Genomic DNA, 25,966 nt, shown 5'->3' with positions numbered 1-25,966 from the left:
AAGCTAATTTTCCAAGGGTGGCTAGACTGGCCCAGAAATATCTCTGTATCCCGGCCACAAGTGCTCCTTCGGAAAGGGCATTTAGCTTTGGTGGCAACATTGTTACATGCCACAGGTCTCTGTTGAAGCCAGAGACTGTGGACAAGCTTGTGTTCCTGGCTAATAATCTTTAGGGCCTAACAAATGACAAATGGTGTGTATTAACAAAATCTCAGTGAGTGCCTGATTTTAGGATTCGTTGTTGTGTTGCTTTTTAACTGAGAACACACCAGACAGGTTTTCTGTTCTTTGCATATTTTGTGTCCTTTAAGAAAATAGGTAAAACTACATTTGCACTTTTTACAGTATGTATGGCATGGCACTACTGTAAAGAAACTTTTATACTTTAAATTTTTTCTTTAGTTGAACTATATGTCCCTTATACTGGAAGCATTTTATTTATTTTGTGCTTTCATTTAGCACTTTATAATGTTTTCATTTGAAGTATCTGTGCACTACACTTGGAAGAATTTTCTTTATTTAAAATAGCCATGCCTAATACTGGAAGTATATCCCTAATTCACAGTGTCCGTTCCTTTATTAACAAGACACCAGTTTTAATTTCATTAGGAGAACAAAATGTTTAAAACCAAATGCGTTACCTTAGGCTGCAGGTTTGAAATATGTTTTTATTTAAAGTATCTGTGCATTACACAATTTTATTTGACTAATTAATACTGGAAGTATTTTCAGTACAGTGTAAGACACCAGTTTTTTTGTTCTCTGCAACTTGGCATTTAAGAACCAAGGACTTAAAAGAAAAGTCTTTCTTTCTAAAAGGCACTACATTTAGTTTATTTATCTGCAATATTGTGTTTAATTACAGTTTTGCTTTTGCACAATAAATGTTCTCAAAACGACATACAACGTTTCTTTATTTCTTAAAAAAAAAAAAAAAAAATTAGCAGTTTGGCTTTCCTAAGAGTCTATGTAACCTGTTCTGAAATGGTTCTATTATAATTTATATATCGCAATATATATCGTTATCGCAAGAGGCTGCAATGTATATCGCAATATGGATTTTAGGCCATATCGCCCATTCTTACTCCATCATTTGATCTGGCTCACAATACCAAGAAGACTAAAGGATGGTTGGGAATGTTGAATGCACTGCATTCACACACATTCAGACACTGCAGTTTAATATAAGAATCACCCACTTATGAATAGACTGTCTGCTTGATGAGTTAAACAACCATTCAGAGCCCATTTCATGTAATGTATACAGCCATGTATCCGACTGAGGATATGATGCCATAAACCTCATGAACTTAAACTCAGTAAGCACATTGATGCCCTTAAAACCAGTGAATGGGTTCAAGTAGAGATAAGGAGAGGTTAGGAAAATTGGAAACATTTTTGAAAAGGAGGAGGAAGTCAAGTTCAAAAATCAAATCCTCTGCACAAAGGTCATCTTTTCTTTAGCCTAGATCACCACTCAGCATGCGCACACTCACACTAGAATTTTTTAATCTTGCTTATTACTTATAAAACCCTGAATGGTTTAGCACCTCAGTATTTGAACAAGCTCTTCTTGCACTATAGTCCTCCACATCCTCGGTGTTCTCAAAACCTGGTAATTTGATAATACCTAGAATATCAAAATAAACTGCGGGAGGCAGATCCTTTTCCTATTTAGTGCCCAAACTCCTGGAATAACCTACCTAACATTGTTTCAGAGGCAGACACACTCTGCCAGTTTAAATCTAGATTAAAGACCCATCTCTTTAACCTAGCTTACACATAACACACTAACACATTTATATTATTCAAATCCATTGAAGGCTTTTTAGGCTGCATTAATTAGGTCAACAGGAACCGGGAACACTTTCCATAACACCGGATGTACTAGTTACAGTGTTAGAAGAATGGCATCTACGTTAATATTAGTCTGTTTCTCTCTTACTCAAAGGTCACGGTGACCACTAAATCCAGTCTGTATCCAGATTGGATGGTAACTGCAGTCACCCGGATCCAGTACATATCCAGCCCAGATGGTGGATCCTAGAGCACCTAGAGATAGGGCTGGGCGATAAATCGATTTTATCGATTAACTCGAATTTGACGTTAAGGGCGATTTGTTTTTAATGAAAATCGGTTTTCTCTTTAACTCCCACCACCGGTTCTCCCCTTAGGCTTCCGTAGTTCAGAGTGGCCTCACCCTCCCCCCGCTTTCCTTACAGCCGCACACAGACAACATGGCAGTTAACAGCGCAGGGCTCGTTCCAAAGAAAGGCACCGTTTCATCCGTTGTTTGGAATTGGTTTGCTTTTTTAGTGTCAGACACAGAACAAATAACGCCACATTGCAAAGTGTGTTTAAAAGCCGTTGCTACCAAAGGTAGTAGTGATGGGTCGTTCGCGAATGAGCCGACTCTAAGAGCGGGCTCTTTTAGGTGAACGATGGGAGCTGGCTCGCATATCTGAAGAGTCGACTCCATTTTAAAAAATATAGCCTATAGAAATGAAATCATTATGTAATAATGAAATAATGGATGCATTTTATTTTATTTAAAATAATTGACTAATTCAAAGAACAAAAAAAATATTATATTTCGACCGTCTGATCAGCCTCGCATTCTGTTCCTGTAAATCATACACGGTGGTGTCAATCAATTATACGGCATGAGGGAGGGGCCGAGCCATCACACACACACCACACACAGTGTCAAACTCGGAGGAGAGGAGAGGAAAAACACAACAGCTTTTGAAAACAAAACAAAAGCAGGAAAATGAGTCGGAAGTTGGAATCATTTTAATGATCATCAGCCCCTCGAAAGTAAGGCAGCTTGCATTTCTGAATGCAAATATCTCAAAAATTAAAAATATGATCAGCATTGTGTGTGTGTGTGTGTGTGTGTGTTCATGCTAGTTATACAAAACATAACTAGTGAGTTCATGCTGACTATATAACATGCCAAAAAAGAGGGACCAGTTTAATCCTTTCAGTTATTTTTTTTTCTTCTATTATGTTGTTCAGATTCAGATTGTATTTGTTTTGTAATGTTGTTGTTTCTATACATAATCTATCAAAAGTTGTAATTTTAATGCAAATGTTTAATAGTATTCTTTTTTCATAACAAATCAATGCATTTTTAAAGAAATTGTGAGAAATTGTGAGTTTGATTTCATTTAATAATTTAATTAGAATTGTTTTCACACCTATCATAGTCAAAACATTATTGTTTTTAAAAGAGCCGTTTGTGAGCCAAAAGAGCCGACTCTTTTCAGTGAGCTGAGTCAAACGAGCCGGCTCACGAAAAAGAGCCGAAATGCCCATCACTAAAAGGTAGCAGCAGAACAAATTTATTCCAGCATCTTAAACAGAGGCATGCAGCCGAGTGGGAGGTGTGTGCCTCTCAACGAAGAGAACATTTATTTAACCAAAAGTGTTTTATCAAAGAGGGACACACAATTTTATTTTTTATTTATATTTTAATTTATTTTGAAGGTGCATTGTGTCACTGTAAGTTTGAAGTTATTAGAAAACTGATAAGCTACATTTTCACTGTTTACAATGGCAGTGCCTGCCATCTCGTTTACAAGCATGTTTTGAGGCTTGTTTCCTGTTACACTTATGCACAAAGGGGAAATTTAGATTAAACTGCATAAGCGAAAATCAGAACAAAATAAAGAGTACATTTGTTTTGAGCAATTTCTTTGGTCGGTTGTAGTTTGTTTTTAAATAGAAAAAAAAATCGATTAAAATCGAAAATCGGGTTTGGCGTGAAAAAAAATCGGAGATTTTTTTTTAAGCCATATCGCCCAGCCCTACCTAGAGATGACCTTTACAGCCCTGAATGTCAGCGGAGACCAGGAAAATTAGATGAGCCCCAGAGACAGATCTCAAGTGAAGACACCATTTTAGAGAGAATTATAATGCGTACACACGCTTTCCCCGAAGCATAAACCACAATGGAGATTACGTTCATGTGTGCGTTTTCCCCCGAACGTAAAAAATGCTGATTAAGTACAACACATTCTTGGATACTCCCAAATGGCGGAAGACGTAACTCGGGGGAGTAAATGATGTTATTTTTGTTTTCTTTGCACAAAACAATACATTTGAGCCACTGATGTCACAAAGACAGTTTTACTGCTGTATTTACTGCTGTGTTTCTGGACGTAAAAATACCTTAATTTGTGTTCCAAAGATAAACAAAGGTCTTATGGGTTTGGAACAACATGAGGGTGAGCAATTAATGACATCATTTTCATTTTGGGGTGTACCAACCCTTTCATGACACCCTAAGATTCAATTGCTTTTAGCAGCAATAACATGAAGTAACCATTTTCTGTATGACTTTATCACATCGTTCTAGAGGAGTTGCTCCAGTTTATTTAGGTTTCTGGGCATTTGTTTACACACAGCTTTCCCCAGCATTTTAGTCAGAATGGGATCTAGACTTTTACTGGACTGTTGCAACACCTTGATTAAGAGGTGGGCAATATGACAAATATCATAGCATGATTTTTGTTTTTACATCAAGATTCACAATTTTATCACGATTCTTTGTCATGTTGGTTTTACTATTTTGCAAGTTGTCTGAGCATTACAGCCAAACTAACTGAGTCTACATGTAAACCAGAATCAGAAAGAGCTTTATTGCCAATTATGCTTGCGCATACAAGGAATTTGTTTTAGAGACATAAGCTTCCAGTACACAGAGACAACACCACACAGACGACACAAAAAAAACCTTGTGTGTTTTGACAGTATTAGCGCAAAAGAGAACTTACTTCAGTAATCAGGTGCTGTTTAACAGGGTTTTAGTCTTTTAGTATCTTTTTATTCTATTGTATTTGTCCTTACCTATTTTATTACTGACAGTTGAATTATTTTCAATAATTGTTTTATTGTTTGAAATTCCGCTGGTCTCAACAATGTAGATGTAATAGCAAACTTATTTACAGGAAATACATACTTCATATTTATCATTATCTTTAAATAAATCACTCATATAAAGTTTTGGTCATATGTATCGAAAAATGTCTTGTCGTTCGGTACCTTGTTGTTTCAACACCTAGGTTAATCTCATCAACTTCAGTGAACTCTAGTGAGGGATCCAGGAAAAACACTACTTTACAAAGGTTACTATAAAGTTATAGCAGAACTAGTGTGTCTCCAAGCAACACAGCGGTGTTTTGTTTCTGAATTAAACCACATTTTTAACAATTCGGGTAAAACATTCAATAGGCCCATTAATAATGAATTTTACATCATTCCTGTATGAATCAGCCTTTTGAACGAATCAAATGAATATTGACAATGATTTACTCATAAAGACATTTATTGCCACCTGCTGACAGTTTTAGGTCATCTTTTATTTAGTTCAACATATAATTCCATTGTTTAAACAAAAAAAACAGATGTTTCTTAAATGATCTTCTTTTACATTCTTTAGTTTATGTTAGGTCATTATAGCCTAAACATTTAGGTGTATAAAATGTTATGTTCAATCAAATAAAATATATTTTTAAAGCCAATTTTCATGCATTTCTCATTCAACACAATAGTGGATTTAAAGGGGACATCGGATGCCCATTTTCCACAAGTTGGTATGATTCTTTAGGGTCTTTATGAAATGTCTAACAAATTCCTCAATGGTCATGTAAAACAACACTTTTTTTCCTAGTCAAAAACAGCTCTGTTCACAACGACCCGTTTCGTACATGTGTCTTTAAATGATGATGAGCAACTGCTCACCCCATCCCTCTCTTCCATGGGCCATGTAGACATAAGGCTCGTAGGTGGTCTTATTCAACAGCTAACTACCTACAAAGAAACTTACTGCAAATTGAAGCTTTTCCTTAATGTTTTAAAAAGTGCATTTTAATTTGCAAATCGTAAAAAACGATCTGAGGTGCCAAGCCATCAAAACCGAACCAATCCAAAAACCATGGTTAAAAAAACCATGCTATGCATTGAACTGTGGGTTTACTGTATTGTTGCATCACTAGTATCTACTGTAGCTCCAACAGTAGAGTATGGGACTAACAATGCCAAGGTGAATGTTTTGATTCCCAGGGAATGCATGAATTAAAAAAATCTGACTAAAGCTAAATGCAATGCTATGTCATATGCTAAATGCATAAATGTAATTAAGAGAGGGAGACGGAGCTGTTAAAGACATACCTTGAGGCTTGACTCGTAGTCTGTGTTGATTTTAAACATCAGGCCAAGTCGTAAATGGATCTCCTTGGCTCTTGAGAAACTAGGGTCAATGTAAAGCACCTCTTGAAATGCCTTAATCGCCCTGTGGAAGACAAGAAACATCAAAATAAATCTCAAGGAAGGGACAAACTCATTTATGTAAACAATATGATTGATATATATATATATATATATAGCCTACACTTATAATTAGCAATCAAAAAAATTCTGAAATTAAAATGTGATGACTGATTTAAAGCAACAAATACCAAAACTGCATTGAGCAGAAGCATCATTGCAATGGAAATACTAATGAAACACTTGAGCTTCATGTATATATGACGTTCAAATTTATAACAGAGTGAGTTACACACACACAATCTCCTCCTCTGACAGAGATTGCAACACATGGTTGTCTCACAGCAGTGGGTTTTGCTTGCTTATACAATGTTGGCTCAAACAGAGAGTGTTTTTTGCTGAGCCACGGCCCACTGAACTCAATGGCCCCAATCCCCTCCTCTACCCTTTCCTCCAAACAGTCTTTTCTGCTCCCTCTGCAGAGGACTGCAGTGTGTGAGAGTTCTGCATAACAGAACACAAAGATTTATCATAATTTCTTCATTCCCTGATAATCGCATCTCTCTCACAAGAGCCAAAGCTATATGACAGGCAAATAAATATGCTAGAGCTCATTAGATTAATTAACATTAAAATTCAATTCATTTTAATAAAATATTCTTAGTCTCAGTATTTATTAGCTTACGTCGCGCCTTCCGCTACACCTATGAATGCACGTCGTGAACGCACCTGCTTGAGTGACCGGAAGCTCAATCAATTTCTTACACTAAAGCATCTTTTTGCTTCAGAAGGCCTTTATTAACACCCCGGAGCCGGATAGTATTGTTAGCCTAACCCTAATTATTTTATAGCAATATCTCATGGGTTTCAGTCTTTATCTCTCGTCACATTCAATTTTAACACAGTTTGTCCTTGTTAGACAAGATAAGGCACGTCAAGTTCATTTGTGAGTCCTGGGCATGAGTTCTGGGGAACAAGAAAGATACTGTTGCAACAAATTAAGAAGTCTACTGACAAGTTATGCAATTTCGCGTTCATTATTGAAGGTGATTCATCTGCGATAATGAACGTGGTATTGCGTAGCTTGTCAGTGAACTACGGTTCTGTCTATTAAATGACGCTCCATTTGAAAGCAAGTGATGTCGATTTAGCGGTAATCAGGGAACCGGCTTTACTGCCGAAATGCATGTGACAATCGCATGCGATATATCGCCCATCCCTAATTGTGATTGCTCTTCATTTAACCATCCCTGGCTTGCTTGGTAGAAATGGGTCAGAGCATGGTACACATGTAATAGGTGATCGCTTACCATGTCGAAGCTCAGAATAGCTACTATTTTTTGTCAATTAATTAAATTAAGGTATATTTAGGTTTATAATGGGTCTTATCATCACCTTATTGATGAACAGGAATTGTAGTTTTCGAGTAAAGCTGCAAAGTCTTTCATTAACGTCAGCTACATCCGTAATAATTCTCTGATACATGCAAGTCAAAATCGCTGAATGGCATAAATGATACATTTATTAGGCATTCTATTAGTGAAAGTGGTTTTCTCTGTTATCTCGTACATGATGTAAGCATTCTTCATCCCAGAATGTTTAGTGCAAGTGAGTGGAGACCAGTGGAGGAGTGGGGAAGGGGATAATCACACTCTGGTTCGTTTCAAGGCAACTGGGCCTAGTGTAACTACACCCTAATAAGTCATAGGAATGAATTAAGATATTGGAATGAAATAATAATAATAACAATAATTTGCCGGTATTCAATTACGCTCTCCCTTCAGTTCAACATCCAATATAAATGTCTTGCTCGTGCTGAAAATATAATTTGCTTTTCTAAATTGAAAATAGAATTCTAAACTGAAAATAGAATTTGCTTTTCATTTACAAATGGTGTCCGTTGCTTTGGAATACTGGAAAAAAAACATGAAGATATAAGACAAGAGATGGGCTTCGAGCTGTTCCCAATATTAGATGTTCAAAGACTTTGTATTGTTTCTATTTTAATGTACATTTAAAGTTTGGATCACATTAAAAGCATAATTTGTACATTGAATTATTTGCACAATAGAACTAGCCTGGCACCCCTACTCACAGCCCTAACGACTCGCTTGTTTCTTTGTGTCTGCGTTTTGCACATTCACACATACCCCAAAACTATGCAGCTTGCTTAACCAACCATCAATTCGTTTTATTGATTAAATTATCAACAATTAATCAATCGTTGATTTGTTAGCAAAGTCCCAATGCTGGTTAATTTGATTTCCAATTGCAAATATTCATCATCAAGCATCAACATCCCACTCACTTGTTCTGCCAGTACCACTTACACAACATACAAACCAAAAATTTAAGCAAGTCAGGACAACTTATTTGCTAAGAGTACCAGAAGCCAGTAAACTAAATAAGTTACTTTCATAAGTTACATGTTCTCCAAAACCCATGACTAGGGCTGTGACGGTGGCTGATTTTTACCACCGCCGTAGTCATGGACCAACAACCGCCGGTAGCGCGGTGTTGATAAAATAAAAATAATAATAATAATATAAATATATATATATATATATATATATATATATATAGAGAGAGAGAGAGAGAGAGAGAGAGAGATAGTGTCAAAGTGTCAAAAGTTGCTCATTAACGAAGGCGATAATTTATTTGAGTTTAACGTATTCAAAATATTTAACGTATAGGGGCGGGGATGGCCACCCACTCACAACTGGTGCTTCTGTCACTTTTTCTCATGACAAGAAGTGAATTTATTCAGTTGCAGAATGACTGAACAGGAGACGTTTCAGACACGCGCTCCACTCACTTTATTATCAGGTGCAAGTTAAGCGAGAACGGACGGTCCTGCGCTCAAAGGCACCGTTGCGCGCTTACTTTTTGCGTATACTTTCATATGAAACTGCAAAATAAACTATATGCAAGCAGTGTCGTGGTCAGTTAATTCATGGAATTACCAAAAAAAGGTGATTAAAGCTGACTTAAACTATGCATGCAATATATTTTATATATATTATATACAGGATATATTTATATGTATGCACATATCTATGAAACCAGCCCAGCACTGTCTCACTCATCTAACACATCCTATTTAACTCATCAGTTCGTGTATATTTGAGAACTTCTGTCAGTGAACGCCGCCTGCAAAACACTAAAATAAATAAAGAAATAATGCAGTTAAACAAGAAAGTAGCCTAAATAAGAAAGTTAAATACACCCTGTCTAACGGACGCGAGCGACGCAGCGCGAGAAAATACTCATTATAATCAGTGATGCTACACTGGATGTAGCCATAGACTGTATAAAAACATGGACGTAGTGTCCGTGACGTCGTGGTCCTGTAGTGTGTTTTTGAAGCCTTAAGTGTGCAGAGTGAGCCGTCGCCATCTTGGCAGAACGTCACCGCGCGACTCTCACGGACAATCGAAAATGGGCAAAAAGGCGGGAGCTACTTGCTGAAGCCACGCTCACTTAGCACGACGGCAGTGTCAGCAGCGGCAATCCACCTGTCACTCAAGTAGCCACGCCCTTAATTATGCATAACTTTAAGTCTTAATATAATTGAAACGGATGAGTTATAGAAAAATTCACCCCCCTCACAGTTGTCACTAAGGGCAAAATTAGCCATTTAGACCAAAATCTTTTTTTGAACCAGGCTGTAAACATGTTTTTTTCTGCTGTAAAGTTGGGCATTTTAACATGGGGTGTCTATGGGACTGACTCCCTTTTGCAGTCAGCCTAAAGCGGCCAGTTGATGAATTGCAGTTTTAGTCACTTCCTTATTGGCCTCACGAGAGAGAGCGAGAGGTTGGCGCTCGGATGTAGCACAACACGGCATGATAAATCCCCGTCCGGTTTGTGAGGTACTGACACTGAGTTCAAATGTCCTGTATAGACACTAGACAGACTAAACCTGTCGCAACGCGGTTGTGTTGCGTCCGGTTTACTTTTCCGCCACCAAGCGAGTTCGTTAACTCCTCATCTGCACGCGCTCTCTTTGAAATAGGAATCGTTGCCATATTTCTTGTTACCATCTTTTATGTATCGCTGTCTCGCGTTTGTATTTGTCCAGTTTATAGAAAGCCTCACCAAACCTGACCAGCCAGCGTTTGCGATAACGTGAACTTGTGCAAACGCTGATGGGTGACATGAATGCAGATGACTCCAGATCGGTGATGTGGTATTTGCTTTCCCAACAAGATCCATCGCCCAACACTAAATTAATTTGCTGAATGCATAAACTATTTTCGCGCTCAAATCTGCCAATCTAAAGGAAACTCTGTGTTTGAGGTAATTTGTTAATTACCATAGATTTAGAATTTGCAACTATTACAGTTATTACACTTATATACAAAACTTTGTATTATGCTTGCTATAGAGTTTGTGACGTCACGTGCACTACCGCCGGTGGCAGTAGACAACCACGGTAGCAACCGACCACCGCGGTCGGTTGCATGATTAATCGAATGTGATTATCTTGTGCATCTTGTCAGTAAATCCTGTTCTGTGATAATTAGTAAATACTTTATTATAAATGAAAATTATAATAAGGTAAACTCAGATAATTCATACATTGTCGTAGTCGTGTGTTTATTAGTCAAGTTGAATCAATGAAAGAATTGAAATCTTCTGTTTATTCAGCTGCAGCGGTTTCTTCTGCGAGGCGTATTTGGAGTTTCCCCGTAAGGAGTGCCCTTTGGCCTTCGGATGGAGATTTACTACTGATCACAGAACCGTGCTTCACTGAAAGATATGCATGACAATCGCAGCTTCTGCCTAATCATGATTTCCATTTCATTTTGAAATATCGTGCAGCCCTACCAGCAGGTAACCACATAGCTAATCTGAAAACTCCACAAATAGAAAACTGAAAGGTAAGCAAGATTACTTTAACCACAAACTTTAGGATCACAAACTATAAACAAAATCTGGCCAGATCATATTACAGTATGGAAAATCATTATCGTCTCTCGACCTCTCTGGTCTTGAAGATCACAGAATTAGTGCGATTGGCACGAGTGTGGACAAGAATGAGAGAGAAACGGAGTGAAAATGGGAAGCAAGTCATCGCAGTTTTCTGCTCAGGAATTGAAAGGCACAGGAAGATTGCCTCATCATTTACTAAGCAAGCAAGAATTAGACCTGAAGAAGACCTGAAAGCTACATGGGACCAAAAAAACAACCTAATGGAATGCTCCAGGTTGAATAATAGTTACACTACATTAGAGCTGAAACAACGAATCGATTTAATCGATTAAAATCGATTATTAAAATAGTTGTCAACTAATTTAGTCATCGATTCGTTGCTAAATAACTTTTATTTGCCGTAAGCGGCTCATTTCGTGCATATTTCAAATCTGCGGTGACCAAAGTGTGGCAGTAATGAGCCACCGGAGGTTTTACTCAGCCAGTACAGCAGGAGAAGTAGGGAATAACCAATTGCTGGCCTCGTTTTATGTCACGTGCTTGCGGAACAGCGTCTCTGCAGCATTCAGCGTGATGTGGGAGTACTTTACTTTGAGCCTTCAAAAAAGAAGAGTAACCTGTAAACTCTGCACTACTGCACTGTTTAAGGGGACGTTCACATATCGCGTCTTTTGTGCGCTCAAGTTCATTATTTCCAACACCGCACCGCATCGAGTTAAAACATTTCAACTTTTCAGAATGCCGCAAGCGCTCCGCGTGTCATGTGACAAGAACTAACCAATCAGATTCATCCTTTCCCGTAACAACGTTAAAAGCTCAGTCAAGATGAAAGGAACAGCTGATCATAGTTGTATATGGATTTCCATTTTGAAATAAATTTAGTAGCAGAGCTACTGCAAGCGATTTTTGAGCTGCAAATCCATTTTTCCTTTGCTGAAATTTCCGCGTCTTCAAGGAGAGAGCACGTCATGGTTGCTTAGCAAAGGCAGACGCCTCAGGGGCGCTTCTGCCAGAGCGCTTTGGAAAGAAGGAGAAAGCGGTGCGCCTAGCGTTTTCCACGCGTTTTTAGGCGTTTTTTTTTTTTTTTGTGAACGGCCCCTAAGACTTTCATTTGTGCAGATTCTCCAGTACAATGTTGTTTGCAAATGTTTAGTCGTAAAAGCTGATAACATTGCTTTTTAACAGTTAACATTTAAAGCTTTACAAACATGTTCTGTGATCAGTTTGTCGTTTACCAGTTCAAAATTCGGTCGTGCAGCCTAATTATGACTGAATGAGAGGTAAATGTTTAAAGATATTTAAGTATTCACTGCTCTTTTTCACACAGCAGGTTTTTTGTGTGTGTCCAATTTTTTTTTCTGGACAACCTTCTGATGGATTTTACTTTAAATTGTGAGTTCCATTCAGGTTTCATGCCATTGGCACTTTATTCGAAGGATTGTTTACAATTTCACAGCAAAAGCTATAAAGCTGTTTCCCAGTAAATAATAAAATACAATGCACTGCAATTTTATTCTGTTTTATCCTTATTCTTCGTGAAAATATGTTCTGAAAGATTCCTTAAGCTTTTTTTGGGATGTTAAACTACTTTAGGAGCTTTAAGGACTGCCATGGTGAAAACATTATTTGAAATCTTGTGAAATTAGGATATGACAGTGCAAAATGGTTAAAAGCTCTTAAAAATCTATGCTGAAGGATAAAGACCATTTATTAATAATTTACTTGGGGGAAAAATGGAAAACACTAAAATATAAGTAAATAAACAGATTAATCGAAAAAATAATCGACAGATTAATCGATTATCAAAATAATCGTTAGTTGCAGCCCTACACTACATCAACAGCACCTGTGAAATTGTACATCACCATAGGAAAAAAACTTGGCTTTACAATGACTCACAAAAGTCATCTATGGGGAAAGACAATAAACCAGAAAAAGTTCAATTACACAGTTTTAAAAGAACAGATCTTAATTTCACAAAACGTAATATCATATGCTTTAGCATGACACTATGTAACAGAACTGCATGCCAACCTTAACCTGTGCAATGATATCAACTATCCATTAAGTACTTTTTACATGGCGCAAACACTTATCAAAAAGATGATTTAAAATAAGGATTTCTTAAAATAATAATAATAATAAATATTAATAAAATTTCACAATTAAAGAGCTTTAACAAATATGAGCTTGTCATCTGTCCTTTCAACCCCAACTACCTAAAACTGCAGCAGATATTTTCATACCAAATGTTGAACGATGCAGAAGGTTTATTTCTAACAGCGATTAACAAGTCATTCCATTTTAATCTAACATACACAATGTACTTCTATGTATGCCAAGTTTATGCAAATATTCTTGCCACTTGAGCAAGCTGAAGATATCTACAGAGCATGTCTGAGGCATACCCTTATAAAACCAATATGGTATGCCTACCTTCTCTGTCCAGAATGGGCATCTGAGGGGGTGTGCTGCACTGCCCTAAGACAAGGAAAGAGGGGACCTCCAGTAGTAAATATCACAACATCTGTACATATATTTGCCAAATCAAGATCCAAGATCCTATCAAATGTCATACGCTATACATCATCAATATATCAAATTGACCTTAAATAACTACTTGGGAGGAAAAAAAAAAAGTTGACCGATTCATGATTGAGGGAATGCGATGCTTTTCCCCATAATCCTTTAGACCCAACTGCCATTCAGTGATGGTACAAGATTACCAGCTGAACACAATATTGGTCTTCGGCAGATCTTGAACATTAAACTTAATCTGATGTGACCTGACTAGATACAATACAAGTCCTTACGAAATCCTCAATATTAAAAAAAATAAAAATAAACGGTTGTAAACCAGTAGAGACAACTATTCTGACCAAAAACATGAGACATTTACCTAATTTAAGAAAATACAATAAAGAAGCTACATATTGTGTGTGTGTGTATATATATATATATATATATATATATATATATATATATATATATATATATACCGTATTTTCCGGACTATAAGTCGCATTTTTTCATAGTTTGGCTGGCCCTGCGACTTATAGTCAGGTGCGACTTATTTATCAAAATAATTTTTTTGACATGATCCAAGAGAAATGAACCAAGAGAAAACATTACTATCTCGACCCGACCCGACCCGCGGGCCGATATTTCCCGCCACCATCCCCGGGCCGGGTCGGGCCCTTTATAAAGCACGTCACGTGTCAAGCGCAGCGTCTCGTCCACTCGCAGTCTCGCATGCGTGACGCATCACACCTGCTGTGCATGCTGTACTATTCAGTAGCTTAAGTGCAACAAATTTTAACAGGAGAATTAACTTTGAGCAAGTTTGGAGGAAAATCGGAGGTATGGAAACATTTTAAACTAGTCGTGGGGAGTGACAACATATGTGTTGGCTTTGTCTCGTGCATTAAATGCGGCATGCATATATATATATATATATATATATATATATAAACTGCGCAGCTCCCCCGTAGCCTAAATGATCTAGCACAGCAGCACCTGCGGTATAAAAAAAAAAAAAAAAAAAAAAAAAAAAAAAAAAAAAACCTTTTGGCGCCGCCCCTGGTTATAACGGCCCACATATTAAAAATGGTCGGGTTTAACGTGTGAACGTGTCAGGCCGGGCCGGACTCGGACACAACGTGCTCGGGTAGGGTCGGGCTTGATTTGTTGGGCCCGATCTAAGCTCTATCCTGTAGTCTACACTGAAAACATAGAGCGCCCTCTCGCGGCTGTAGACGGTAATGTTTTCTCTTGGTTCTAAATAAATGCGACTTATAGTCCAGTGCGACTTATATACAGGGTTTCTGCAGGGTTTAATCAGTCAACTTTAAGACTTTTTAAGACCTTTTTATGACTATTAGGATTTGAATTTATGACCTACACGAATTACGATAAATAACTTCAGTCATTAAAATTCCTTTCAAAAGTCTTTTTTTTTATTATTGACTTTCATTGAAAGTAACAAGTTTTATTATTTAAAGAGTTATTCTATTATTTCTTAAGATTAAGAAACTGAAGCCTTTGCCTTCTTTTTCTTGAGTATCAAGAACACAGAAACACATAATTGTAACATTGTAAAGTAACATTGTAAATTAACAATTATTTTATGGCATTACTTTCCAAAATAAGTGTTATTGGTGTTTGGTCACAGTATTCAACACCCACAGGCAGGGCTGTAGCTGGGGTCAGTGGGGCCCCGGTGCAGGTTGTACCAGTGGGCCCTGTTTGAAATTGTTTAATTTGTATGTTCGTTCATTTTTATTTATTTTTGCTATTTTCACAATGTTTAAGTTTTTTTCAAGTTTGTAGGTGTTCAGGTACAGAAACCGAATAATTAAATGTAAAATAGCACTGGATAGTCTTCAATGTAAAAATTAAATATACAATCAAACCAAAATTTATTCAGACACCTTGAACATTTCTCACATTATTTCAGTTTATTTGCTATTGCTTCTAAAATGGTTATAAAATATGACAAGAAAATAGAGTTAAACTCTGTCAGAACAAATTCGTCTTGATAATGTTATAACTTTGATAGAAATGTACGTTATGGATTGCAATCAACCAAAACTACAGACAACTGTTATTAGATAAAACATTTATATCTATCTATTTCACTAGTAGTTCACTTTATGAAGATTCTTTGGGTATAATGTGTCACAGTTTGCTTATACTGAAAAATGTTTGGTTTGACTATGCATAAATTCTTGTTAAAACTACAAAGTAATGCAGTCAAGAGCAGTGAGTGATTTTTCTTTCATTTTCTTGGATTAACATTACAGCAGCTAGTAGCTAAATTAGGCGCGGTCACTTTAAGAGATGATGAACGCATATTTTTCCTCAACTGTTTACTTTCACTTAAGAAATAACTGACAAATAACTGAAAAAAAAAAGTTTTTGAGCATACTTTCCAAGGCGGGTATTTTCACATATTTTGTATGTATTTATCAGCACAAGAGCAAAAAGAAGCAAATTCGGTGTACAAGCGTTTTGAGACGCCTTTCTCTGCGTGAGCCCTGAACACCATGGTACTGAATTGGGTTTTTTCACATCCTTTTGTTTGTTCAAAACTGCGATTAGTATTTGTTCGTTCATGTGAAGGAGGGACTGTCTGTGATATGCGGCTCTCTCTCCGCACCGAACACAGCACGCGAGTAACCAGCGACTCAGTTCAGCTTTTCCGCGTCTTGTGTTTGGATGATTGATACAGAGTGTAAGCGACGGGCTTGAGCCAGCTACTAAACGCACCGTCTTCGAGCCATAGATCGTTAAAGGTACATTTTCCCATTGTGATAGCCAGGATGATTTCAATTAAGCTAAGCAGTGACTCAGTATGATACAGTATGTTTGGAGTTTGCGCAGGTTTCTGTGAAAGTCCTTCTGACAAGTCTGTATGCTGTCGCATGGACCTTGTAGTTCTGGAACGCTGTGATACCAGTGTGATACCACCCAGATTCCTCATACAGAACTACAAAACATGCATTTTGATGGAAGAACAAATTAATGGACTAGCATATCAATTTAAGACGTGGCTAAATGTTTTTTATGACCTTGTATGGAAAATCCGGACGTTTATATGGCCTTAAATTCTTATTGTTAAATTTATGACTTTTTATGGCCCTGTGGAAACCCTGTATATATGTTTTTTCCTCGTCATGACGTATTTTTGGACTGATGCGACTTATACTCCAGTGCGACTTATAGTCTGAAAAATACGGTATATTTTTTTTCCATGTTACAGTGATCAATTATGACAAGCACTGAGTGAATGCTGAGAGAGACCGATATTGTACAGAACCTTTTTGTAATAAATATTACGTATTTTAAATATGACCATGTTTTATTTAGACCAAACATCTTTCAACTCATAATCAAGCTACGTTGAACACAAATCAAATGGATGTCTTTAAAGCAACTTACAGTATTTAATCACCTAGTGCATGACAGTTGCATTTTTAAGCTTCTAATGAAACAACTGAGGACTGATAAGGTCATAAACTGTGAATCAATCAAGTGATGTCAATTATCATTGTTTATCCATATACAATATCAAAGAACAACAGAGATTTATAAGAGAATAAAAGAGAAAAAGGTCTATTTGTCAACATTGTTGCCACTTCTCCAGCAAAGTTTTCTGCTTGTGCTTTGCTGCCGTAGCCAGCACTGCCAACTAGTGTTTTTGCTGTATACTTGTAGAATGATGCAGAAACACCAATACAGAGTTAGGAACACAAACAATCATGCTGTAGGTTAATCATAACGGGTCCTCTAATGTGAACTAGTCTCCTGAAACAAAGCCACCCTGAAAACAGCCCACTTTCACACACACTTGTATTTTAAAAGACTATAAACAAAAGGAGAATGAAGATCCCCTTTACTTTTAACCACACAGTACATGCAGACCATATATTTATTTACCAAAGTTTTGTGGTTTCATCATATCTTGCAACAGCTAATTTAATTCAATTAACTGCTTAGCCGTACTTTACACAAGAGCTACTGTCTCCAAAATAACACTTCTGTTATTCATTGAGAGAAAATAGACAAAAATGATGCACATACTTTCTGCAGACATTAGCAACAACAAAAAAATTAAAAGACTGAATGTAAAAAATTAAATAAAAAAAAGACAAACAAGAGAATAAAATACAGAATTCCTAAATAGTCTGTAAGCTGAGAAAGCATCAACATCACACCTCAGGTCATGAAAAATGCTATTAGGGATGAAATTTCAACAATGTTACACTACAGATTAACAAAAAAGAAAAAGAAACCAGATGGAATGCATGAGAAAACAAATGCATTACAGAACATACAGTAATTGTGTACTTACCAGTGAAAAGCATTGTAATGGAAGTAAACCAAACCAAGGCCATATAAAAAGGCTGCATTCTGGAGAGAGAAAAAAAAACAAAGTTGAGAATTAGAAACATTAGAAGAAACGATTCATCATAGTAGAATTAAAGAGCAAATTGACTTTCTAATTAAGGATGGCACTGTAAGTATTAGTAGAGATGGTTTACCCTCTCAGCAGGTCTGACACATCTGCACTCAGCAGGGGACAGAAACATCTGCGGCTAATGAGCACATGTTAAAAAGGTGGCAACGACTTCGTCTCCCGCAACCACTAAAGGTTATATTTACATAACGGGATGTGCTATACAATATGGATCAATGAAACATTATCTGAACCACTTATCTGTGCTCACAGAGGCAAAGCGTGACTCAAACTGAAAGCCACTGTGGCTTGTCTTCCCCACAAATGCACTTTCGTTAGATGATGAAACTAGATGTTGTCTTGACGAAGAGAATAACTTAAGAATTAAACTAGGACTGGGCTGTAGGGTTAACCCTTTAACCGTCACCCCGTCCCACATACGGGAAACCTACATTTACTTCACTATATTACAATTAAATCTAATCTAATCTTGACAAACTATATATTGTTGGAAAGGTCTAAGACTACCCGAATATATATTTTACCAATGTTTTTTGTAAAAAAATTATGTAGGAAAAGTAATAGATTAATTTAGTGACAAGAGTGCACCCTCAAAAATCTACATAACAGGAGTTTTGACCTTTGTTTAAAAAATTTTTTATAAATAAACAACTTCTTCGTTGCCTTTTTATCCAACACATTTTAGAAATCATCAGAAATTATATATCGACTGAAAACAAACTCTTAAAATTCATCCTTTAAAACCCATTTTAAAATCAGAGATTGCATTACCATGTAAACATAAATCAATATCATGTTACAAAATGTTCTCATTCATGAATTATAAAAATGTAAGTTTGGATTGTGCACTATAAAGACCCAAGTCACCTTTATTCATAGAGACAAGTGCTCATTGTTCTCAGTCAATGACAATTTATATATTTCAGTTGGATGCATTTTAACCAGAGCAGAAGTACAAGAAAAATAGAGTAGATAAAGCAAGAGAAAGTTTTACATGTGCATTTGTATGTGACAGAAATTTAATTCAAAGTACACATTTTCATCAGCCCATGCATTCCAATGCACAAGACTGTCTTAAAAAAGCAAACCAGGTTTCACATTTTAGACGAATGTGGCTCTATTCAAATGTGGTCACGAAGTCAACAATAACATGAGCTTTCAATGACCAGCTCGACAGCACATGCTACTTATTTACAATTTAAAAAGGATGACTGTCTCGCAAGACCTCAGACAGCAGTGTGAAGTAGGATAGGCGCAGAATAATAAAGAGTGCCAAATAAGCACTGACAGCAAAGCACATGGTCCAGGCTGACAGTACTGCACATGGGCCGATCATCACACCTGCACAAATCACACACAGCTGTCTGACTACTGAGACAGCACCTTTTAACCCTTTCAGCGCAGACACAAATTTAGAACATGCCTTGACTCTGAGAGCAAAAAATAAATCCTAAACAGGGAGAGGGGGAGGTGCGGTTACATAAGCTTGGCAGAAAATATGAAATCTTCAACTTCCACAGCTGCGGTCTGCAATGTTTAGATTGGCAAATTTTCCATTCAGGCATCCAAACTAAATCGTGCCAATGCAAAAATGTAATTTATAGTTAGAAACTACCTAATAAGTTTGTCCCATCTGTGCTGGAAATCAGTTTCTATTAGCCGTATGCTGAGGCTGAGCGCCTGATATGTGAGAGATGACACTTCTACAGTCGACAGCCATATCTGCAGTCAAAAACACTTCAACATGGTGAAAGTTTACTCTGCTTATGGAAATTCCACAGCCAAAAACGTCACTCTTGCTCAACGAGAGAACGGTGTCTGGAACCCAGAACTGTCAGAGGCCATTACTGACACTCCCACAGTATCTCACTTCACATTAAAAACTCTCTTACAGACAGCTACAGCTAAACCGACACATCAAATTTAATTGCTTTCACTAATAATGGACACCTGGAATTACATCTGCTACATGTGAACCAAATACAAGTAGCCATACTGCAAATGGTCCACTGAGTCTTGTGCATCTACATTTGTTCAGTTCTTATTGTATCGTTATTGCTTAAGCAGAATTTAAGTTTAAAACCCTTGTTTTGACACAATGATTACACCACCTTTAGATATTGTTTGTGATGCATTGCACCTATTCCTGGAGATCTACCTACCTGCAAAGTTCAGTTCCAAACCTGCTTCAACACAACTGTCTGTAATAATAAAGTGTCCCTGAGGATATTAATTGGCTGGTTCAGTTGTGTTTGGTCAGGGTGAACTTTGCAGGAAGGAACTGGATTGGGCACCACTGCATTAGACAAATGCAATGTTACCAAATGCATCCACAACCTCTGAAAATGTACCAATGTTACCACGAGACTTTGAAACTGGGTGTGATCTTAACACAATGTATTCATTTAGCACTGTCTACATGTTGGATGGATTTGACAACAATTGTAAATTGTGTAAGTTCACAATCAATGAGAATCAAACAACTCTCACCTTCCAGTAGTCTGACTGTAAACTGTAGTATCTCTGGTATGCAGATAATGCTGAGAAGAAAACAAAAGAAACAGATTACTGATTGTCACTTTATGACAATAACAGAAATAATCCTTCAATCAGAACTCACCTTTAGGATATTCCTCCAGTAAAAGTTTGAAGTGACCTAACTGGCAAAACACCTCTGGCTCCACTTTCCCTTCAGCTTTTAAGATGTAGACGTCATAGCAGCGAACAGCCTGTGAAGCAAACAGTGAATGTGAAAAGTCAGAATGCCCATTTGAAGAAATCGATCAGTTTGTCGTCAACTCGGTAAATTATTTTCCAAGACAAACCAATTGTTACTGTTACGTATATTTTTCAAGCAACTTACGATTGTCATATTTACCATAAGATACTCCAAAGGTGCTGATATACAGTGCAAAAAGAACTTTGTTTGATACTTCTAATGTATATAACCCATGTATAATCAGTGTATCTCAGCACTCACCAAGCATTATGAAATATTTTGTACCCTAATGTCTGCTTTATATAACATGTTGCCTCATTAAACAGCAGCTATACACTACCATTCAAAAGTTTAGAGTCAAATTTTCTTAAATTAAATGAATACATTTAGCAAGGACAGTAAAGGCATTTTACAAAACACTTCTTTCAAATAAATGTTAGTAAATGTTAAAATAAAAAATAAATCTTGAAAAAAAGTATAGTTTCCACAAAAATACTGAAGAGCTCAATTGTTTTCAGCATTTATTAAAATAAATGTATTTTCCATCAATTAAATGAAGCCCAGCTGAAAATAAGACTTTTCAAAAACAATGCAAACCCTACACTTTTGAACTTACATGCTTTATAAAATGTTACATTTACTTCAATACATCTAACTATTTTAACTCCAAATTAAATGTGGCAACTGAATTACTAATGCATCATTAAAGATTTATTTTAACTGCTTTGTTAGAATGTTGGAGACAAAGCAACACTAGCCGTGTTTCCACTGTCAGGCCAAAAGCGGGCGTGCTAATGCGTGCCAGGGCCAGTCGCGTTTCAACTGTCACTTCCTGGGCTTCCTCGGATCCAACGGCCAGGGTTTTTTGGTCCGACAAAAACCTTGGGCCGAAGCGGACCAGCTGGGGCTAGAGGAGTGGTTATGAACAAAGGTGGACTTTCTCCGTGTCTGAACAGCGTCATCGCTGCATATCATTTCAGAAAGCTATAAGCTACAACATAAGCATTAAAATCTTTTTTAAATAAGCGGAGCTCAAAACTCACTTTCAGTCAGCAGTGAGTGTTTGAAATAACGATCCGATGTGGATTATAATCAGCAAACAAGGCAGAAATATAAGCAATGCAAAAGAATGTGCACGCTAGGCATTAACATTACCATAGTAAACATGGTAAATATGACTGCTTGAAGAAATCGGACGTCAGCTTCTTATTCTCTATCACAATCGTGTAATTATTTAGTCTCGTCTCGAGAGTTTAGCTCCACATAGCCTATGTCATAAAAATATAATAACGGTTTTTGTTCGGGAGCTTTTATAAAAATAGATATTCATTCTAAATGTGACGTATATAGGCTACTGACGCTACAAATAAACAGAAACAGACACGACTGAATAAGCAGGCTATTTTCATAAAGCTTAAGAGTTAAAAATAAATAAATAAAATAGAAATAAAAAATTTTTCTGTGTGACTAATTTTGAGTCCTGATAAATTCATTCATTATGATCAATGTATCAATTATTCTACTTTTGATGCTTTTGAATTTAAATATTTAACAAAGCATGCATTTTATCATGTTCGTTTTGTGATCGCGCATGTTCCTGTGACTTATTTCTTAGTTTTCTTCTCTTTGTTGGTGAAATGAAGGGGTTGTATGATACTGTTCCTGAGAGGCGCGTAAAGGGCGGGTTTTAGTGAAGCACAGCAGAGCTTCAGGCCCGACGGTTGAAACGCAGCGCTATTCTGGCCTCGGCGCTACTATTCCGAGGTCCGAGGCTATTAGCCCCGCCTGGTCCGTTTTAAGCCCTGGCTCGGTCTGGCCCGACAGTGGAAAAGTGGCTATTGAAGTAAACAAGGAGCCAACATTGTAAATATATTAATGCAACATCCAATAACCAACCAGCAGTATGGTTTGCTTGTCTCTTTAAAGCTTTGAAACACCTACAAGGTCACCAGAGTTGAACAGAACTGAAGGTCACAGAAAAGGTTAAATACATGGGTTATTTACTATGACAAAATAAGTTCAGAACAGAGGTATTTGCTCTCTATTATTGTCTCTGTGTTGAATTATTTCACTTGGGGTGTTACAATCGCTAAAACATGCATTAGGGCTGCAAATTACAACATATGCAAAATTAAACATTCAGACTGACCAATGCAAACTTTGACACTGAATAATCGGTGCTTGTTTACGAAGCTCAATGTCAGAACTCAGTTCTTTTTAATAATAAGCACAACATTTTAAAATATCTTGCACAAACATTTACTTTTTCTACAATATCTAGAAACCAAAAAAAAAAAAAACTTGAGAATATTTTAGCCAATAATATCACTGCTAAACGCATTAATATGTGTTCTAAATACTGAAACTTAAAATGAAGCGCTCATTTAACTGCTGCGTTCTCACGGTCTTTAAAGAGGTGCTGGCTGTATCTGGGACACTGAACGTTTTGACAGACATGGCTAGCTTGTGGTAAGAGTTGCACAGCAGCAGACAGACAGCAAGCAGCGCTCACTGACAGCACAACAGCACTGAGCGGAGTGATTGAGGGATGCACGTCAATTTCTAATTGAATTGTTTCATTATTGTCAGAGCCAACACACACCTCAAAATGTCTTCCCCTGGGGCGGAAAAGGTAATTAAACATTCACCCTGTCTATCTCCTTGGGAAAAAATCCAGAAGATGTGAAAAACATAACTATCCACATGGACTTGTAGAAATGGACCAAAAGATTTCTTATGAAATGGATAGGGATGCACAATAAATATCGGCTGATATTTAATGCGCATCTTGTCAGTAATACTGGTTCTGTAATCAGCAGTAAATCTCTACACGTGCGTGATTTCACATGGAGCAGCATTTACTACACAGAACAGTTGTTCACTGAAAAGCTGTGCCAAAACCACAATCATGTTTTGCACAGTTTGTCAGTGAACAACGGCAATATTGTGTTCATTATCCCAGATGTATCGCCTTCGATAATGGACACGATATTGCGTAGCTTGTCAGTGATCTACGGCTCTGTCTATTAAATGCCACTCCAATTATAAACAGGGGGTGGCGATTTAGCGGTAATCACAGAACCAGATTTACCAACTAGATGCGCATGATCATATCGTTAGTTATATCACTCACCTACAAAGGGATTCTCAATCAATGAATAGCACACATTAATGCCAAGCGATTGCTTATGAACTTGAGTTGATGAATTATGACAATGTCTACTTTATAGCCTTGATTAGGGCTGCAACAACTAATCGATAAAATCGATAATGAAAATCATTGACAACGATTCTCATTAGTCAGGTCTGCCTACAGTGTAGGGCTGCACGATGTGTCGTTTAAGCATCGATATCGTGATGTACGAATCCACAATAGTCACATCGCAGAATTTGCGATGTAGGCTGTCGTAGTTGATCCGTTATTCATTAACTGTACGGGCCAGCTGCTCCCCGGCCCTTGATGAATGTGGTTCGCGGATTAATTGTACAGCTTAACCATCATAGAGTGAAAGTTTATAATTTGCATGTGTTTTAAGTCCTGTCAGTTTAGAGAGGGAGAGCACGAGAGAGAGAGTGAGAGAGTGTGCGCGAGAGAGAGAGACAGCGCGAGAGCGCACGAGCGAGAGAGAGAGAGTGAGCCCCGGCCGCACGCTCACCATCTTCAAACAACACGAGCGCTGTCTTGCTCTCTCTCCCTCGCGCATATTAATCAATTGACACGATGGTGTCGATGTTTAAATCATTTAAAATGAGAATGTAAGAGTGCTCATCCCATTTTTGTTTGTAAGAAAAAATTTTATTAGATTTCATATCGCAATAAATATCACAGAAAAATAAAACATCGCAATGTCATTTTTTCCCAATATCGTGCAGCCCTACTACAGTGCACGTACAACTGCAGCCAGTTGCATCAAATTACAGCACTGAATAATGCATTTTTATGGACAAAATGCATCTCCTTTAGTTAATGGTCATCTCCTTATCAGTATTTGTCACAAATTCATGAAAGCCTTTCCATTTTTGCATAAAGGCCTACCCTGACAGTCTGCATTAAGTTGAAATCTTTAGTAAAAGAGCGCCGGAGGGGCGGGCACGAGATTTAAACAGACGGATCACAGTAGAGAGGGATGTACTATTCAGAGCAAAAACATCCACTGTGCTGAAATATGTTGTTTAACATTTATATTTAGGTTTAAAAGTCAACATGAAGTGGGAGTAATTTATGAGAGTGGGAACTGTGAAGGGACAGCAGCGTGCTATTGTCTGAATATAAATATCAGACACTTTTACAGGATAAAGAAATGACAGTAAGAGACTGACTGATCAGTGCACACAATGTGTGTTCCTGCAGAGCATTACTGTGATTTTATTCGTCTTTATTATCTTTATTGTTTTAATTTTTGATCTAGAGATTTAAACTATATTCACTATATAGCCTACAGTGATTAACAAATTTACTAAAACAAATGTAAGGTTTTTAACCAATTTGGAAGGTCTGTGCCACTTGCTGCTCTTAACTAACAGTATTGGTAATATCCAAAATAATTTTTAGCTTTCTGTATTGGTTAGACCTACAATATGTGTAAGCTTTTTAGTAACCGTAGTAAGCTATTTTTAATGCTATAATATAATTACTGCTGTTATCTGTGAAAGTGCTTTATAGTGTAGTTATTCAGATACCCAATTAGTAAAAAAAAAGTACATAAACAATGCCAGCAAGCATCTGAGCTGTTATCAAAGGCAAAAGAGGCCATTTTAGTTTTTTTTGTTTGTTTTAAGGATTTTGGGCAGAATATTGAATAGTGTTTTTGTCAGAAAAATTAAAAAAGAAAATAGGGGGTATAATCCCATTAAAATAATAAGTTGCAGCCCTAACCTTTATACAGTATGTTTTAGATGGTTGTAAGAATGGATATCTTCTCTCTCTCATCTGAAGGATCAGCTCGCAATAGTATAGACATTTCAAAATAAGAGTCCCGGTGTATTTCAGGTTTGTTTGTTTTCCTGGGCATTATTTGTATTTTGGTTACACAATTAATTGCATTTAATTTTATTTCAATTTC

The 25,966-nt window shown here is 37.0% G+C and overlaps 1 protein-coding gene across 1 annotated transcript in view; it reads right to left on the bottom strand.

Annotated features, from left to right (window-relative positions):
* The window catches only part of LOC132153046 (lysine-specific demethylase 6A-like), a 62,157-nt gene that overhangs the window by 32,982 nt on the left and 3,209 nt on the right, over nucleotides 1–25,966 (bottom strand). The window contains exons 3-7 of the mRNA XM_059562187.1: nucleotides 20,805–20,913; nucleotides 20,675–20,724; nucleotides 18,059–18,117; nucleotides 13,642–13,686; nucleotides 6,175–6,295 (exon numbers count right to left, since the gene is read on the bottom strand). Coding sequence (XP_059418170.1) covers nucleotides 6,175–6,295; nucleotides 13,642–13,686; nucleotides 18,059–18,117; nucleotides 20,675–20,724; nucleotides 20,805–20,913 — 384 coding nt within the window. The remainder of the gene's footprint in view (nucleotides 1–6,174; nucleotides 6,296–13,641; nucleotides 13,687–18,058; nucleotides 18,118–20,674; nucleotides 20,725–20,804; nucleotides 20,914–25,966) is intronic.

This window comes from Carassius carassius, chromosome 11, assembly GCF_963082965.1.
Source record: "Carassius carassius chromosome 11, fCarCar2.1, whole genome shotgun sequence".
Classification (NCBI taxonomy): Eukaryota; Metazoa; Chordata; class Actinopteri; order Cypriniformes; family Cyprinidae; genus Carassius; species Carassius carassius.
The sequence above is the reverse complement of the archived record's forward strand: the minus strand, read 5'-3'. Positions and strand labels throughout refer to the sequence as shown.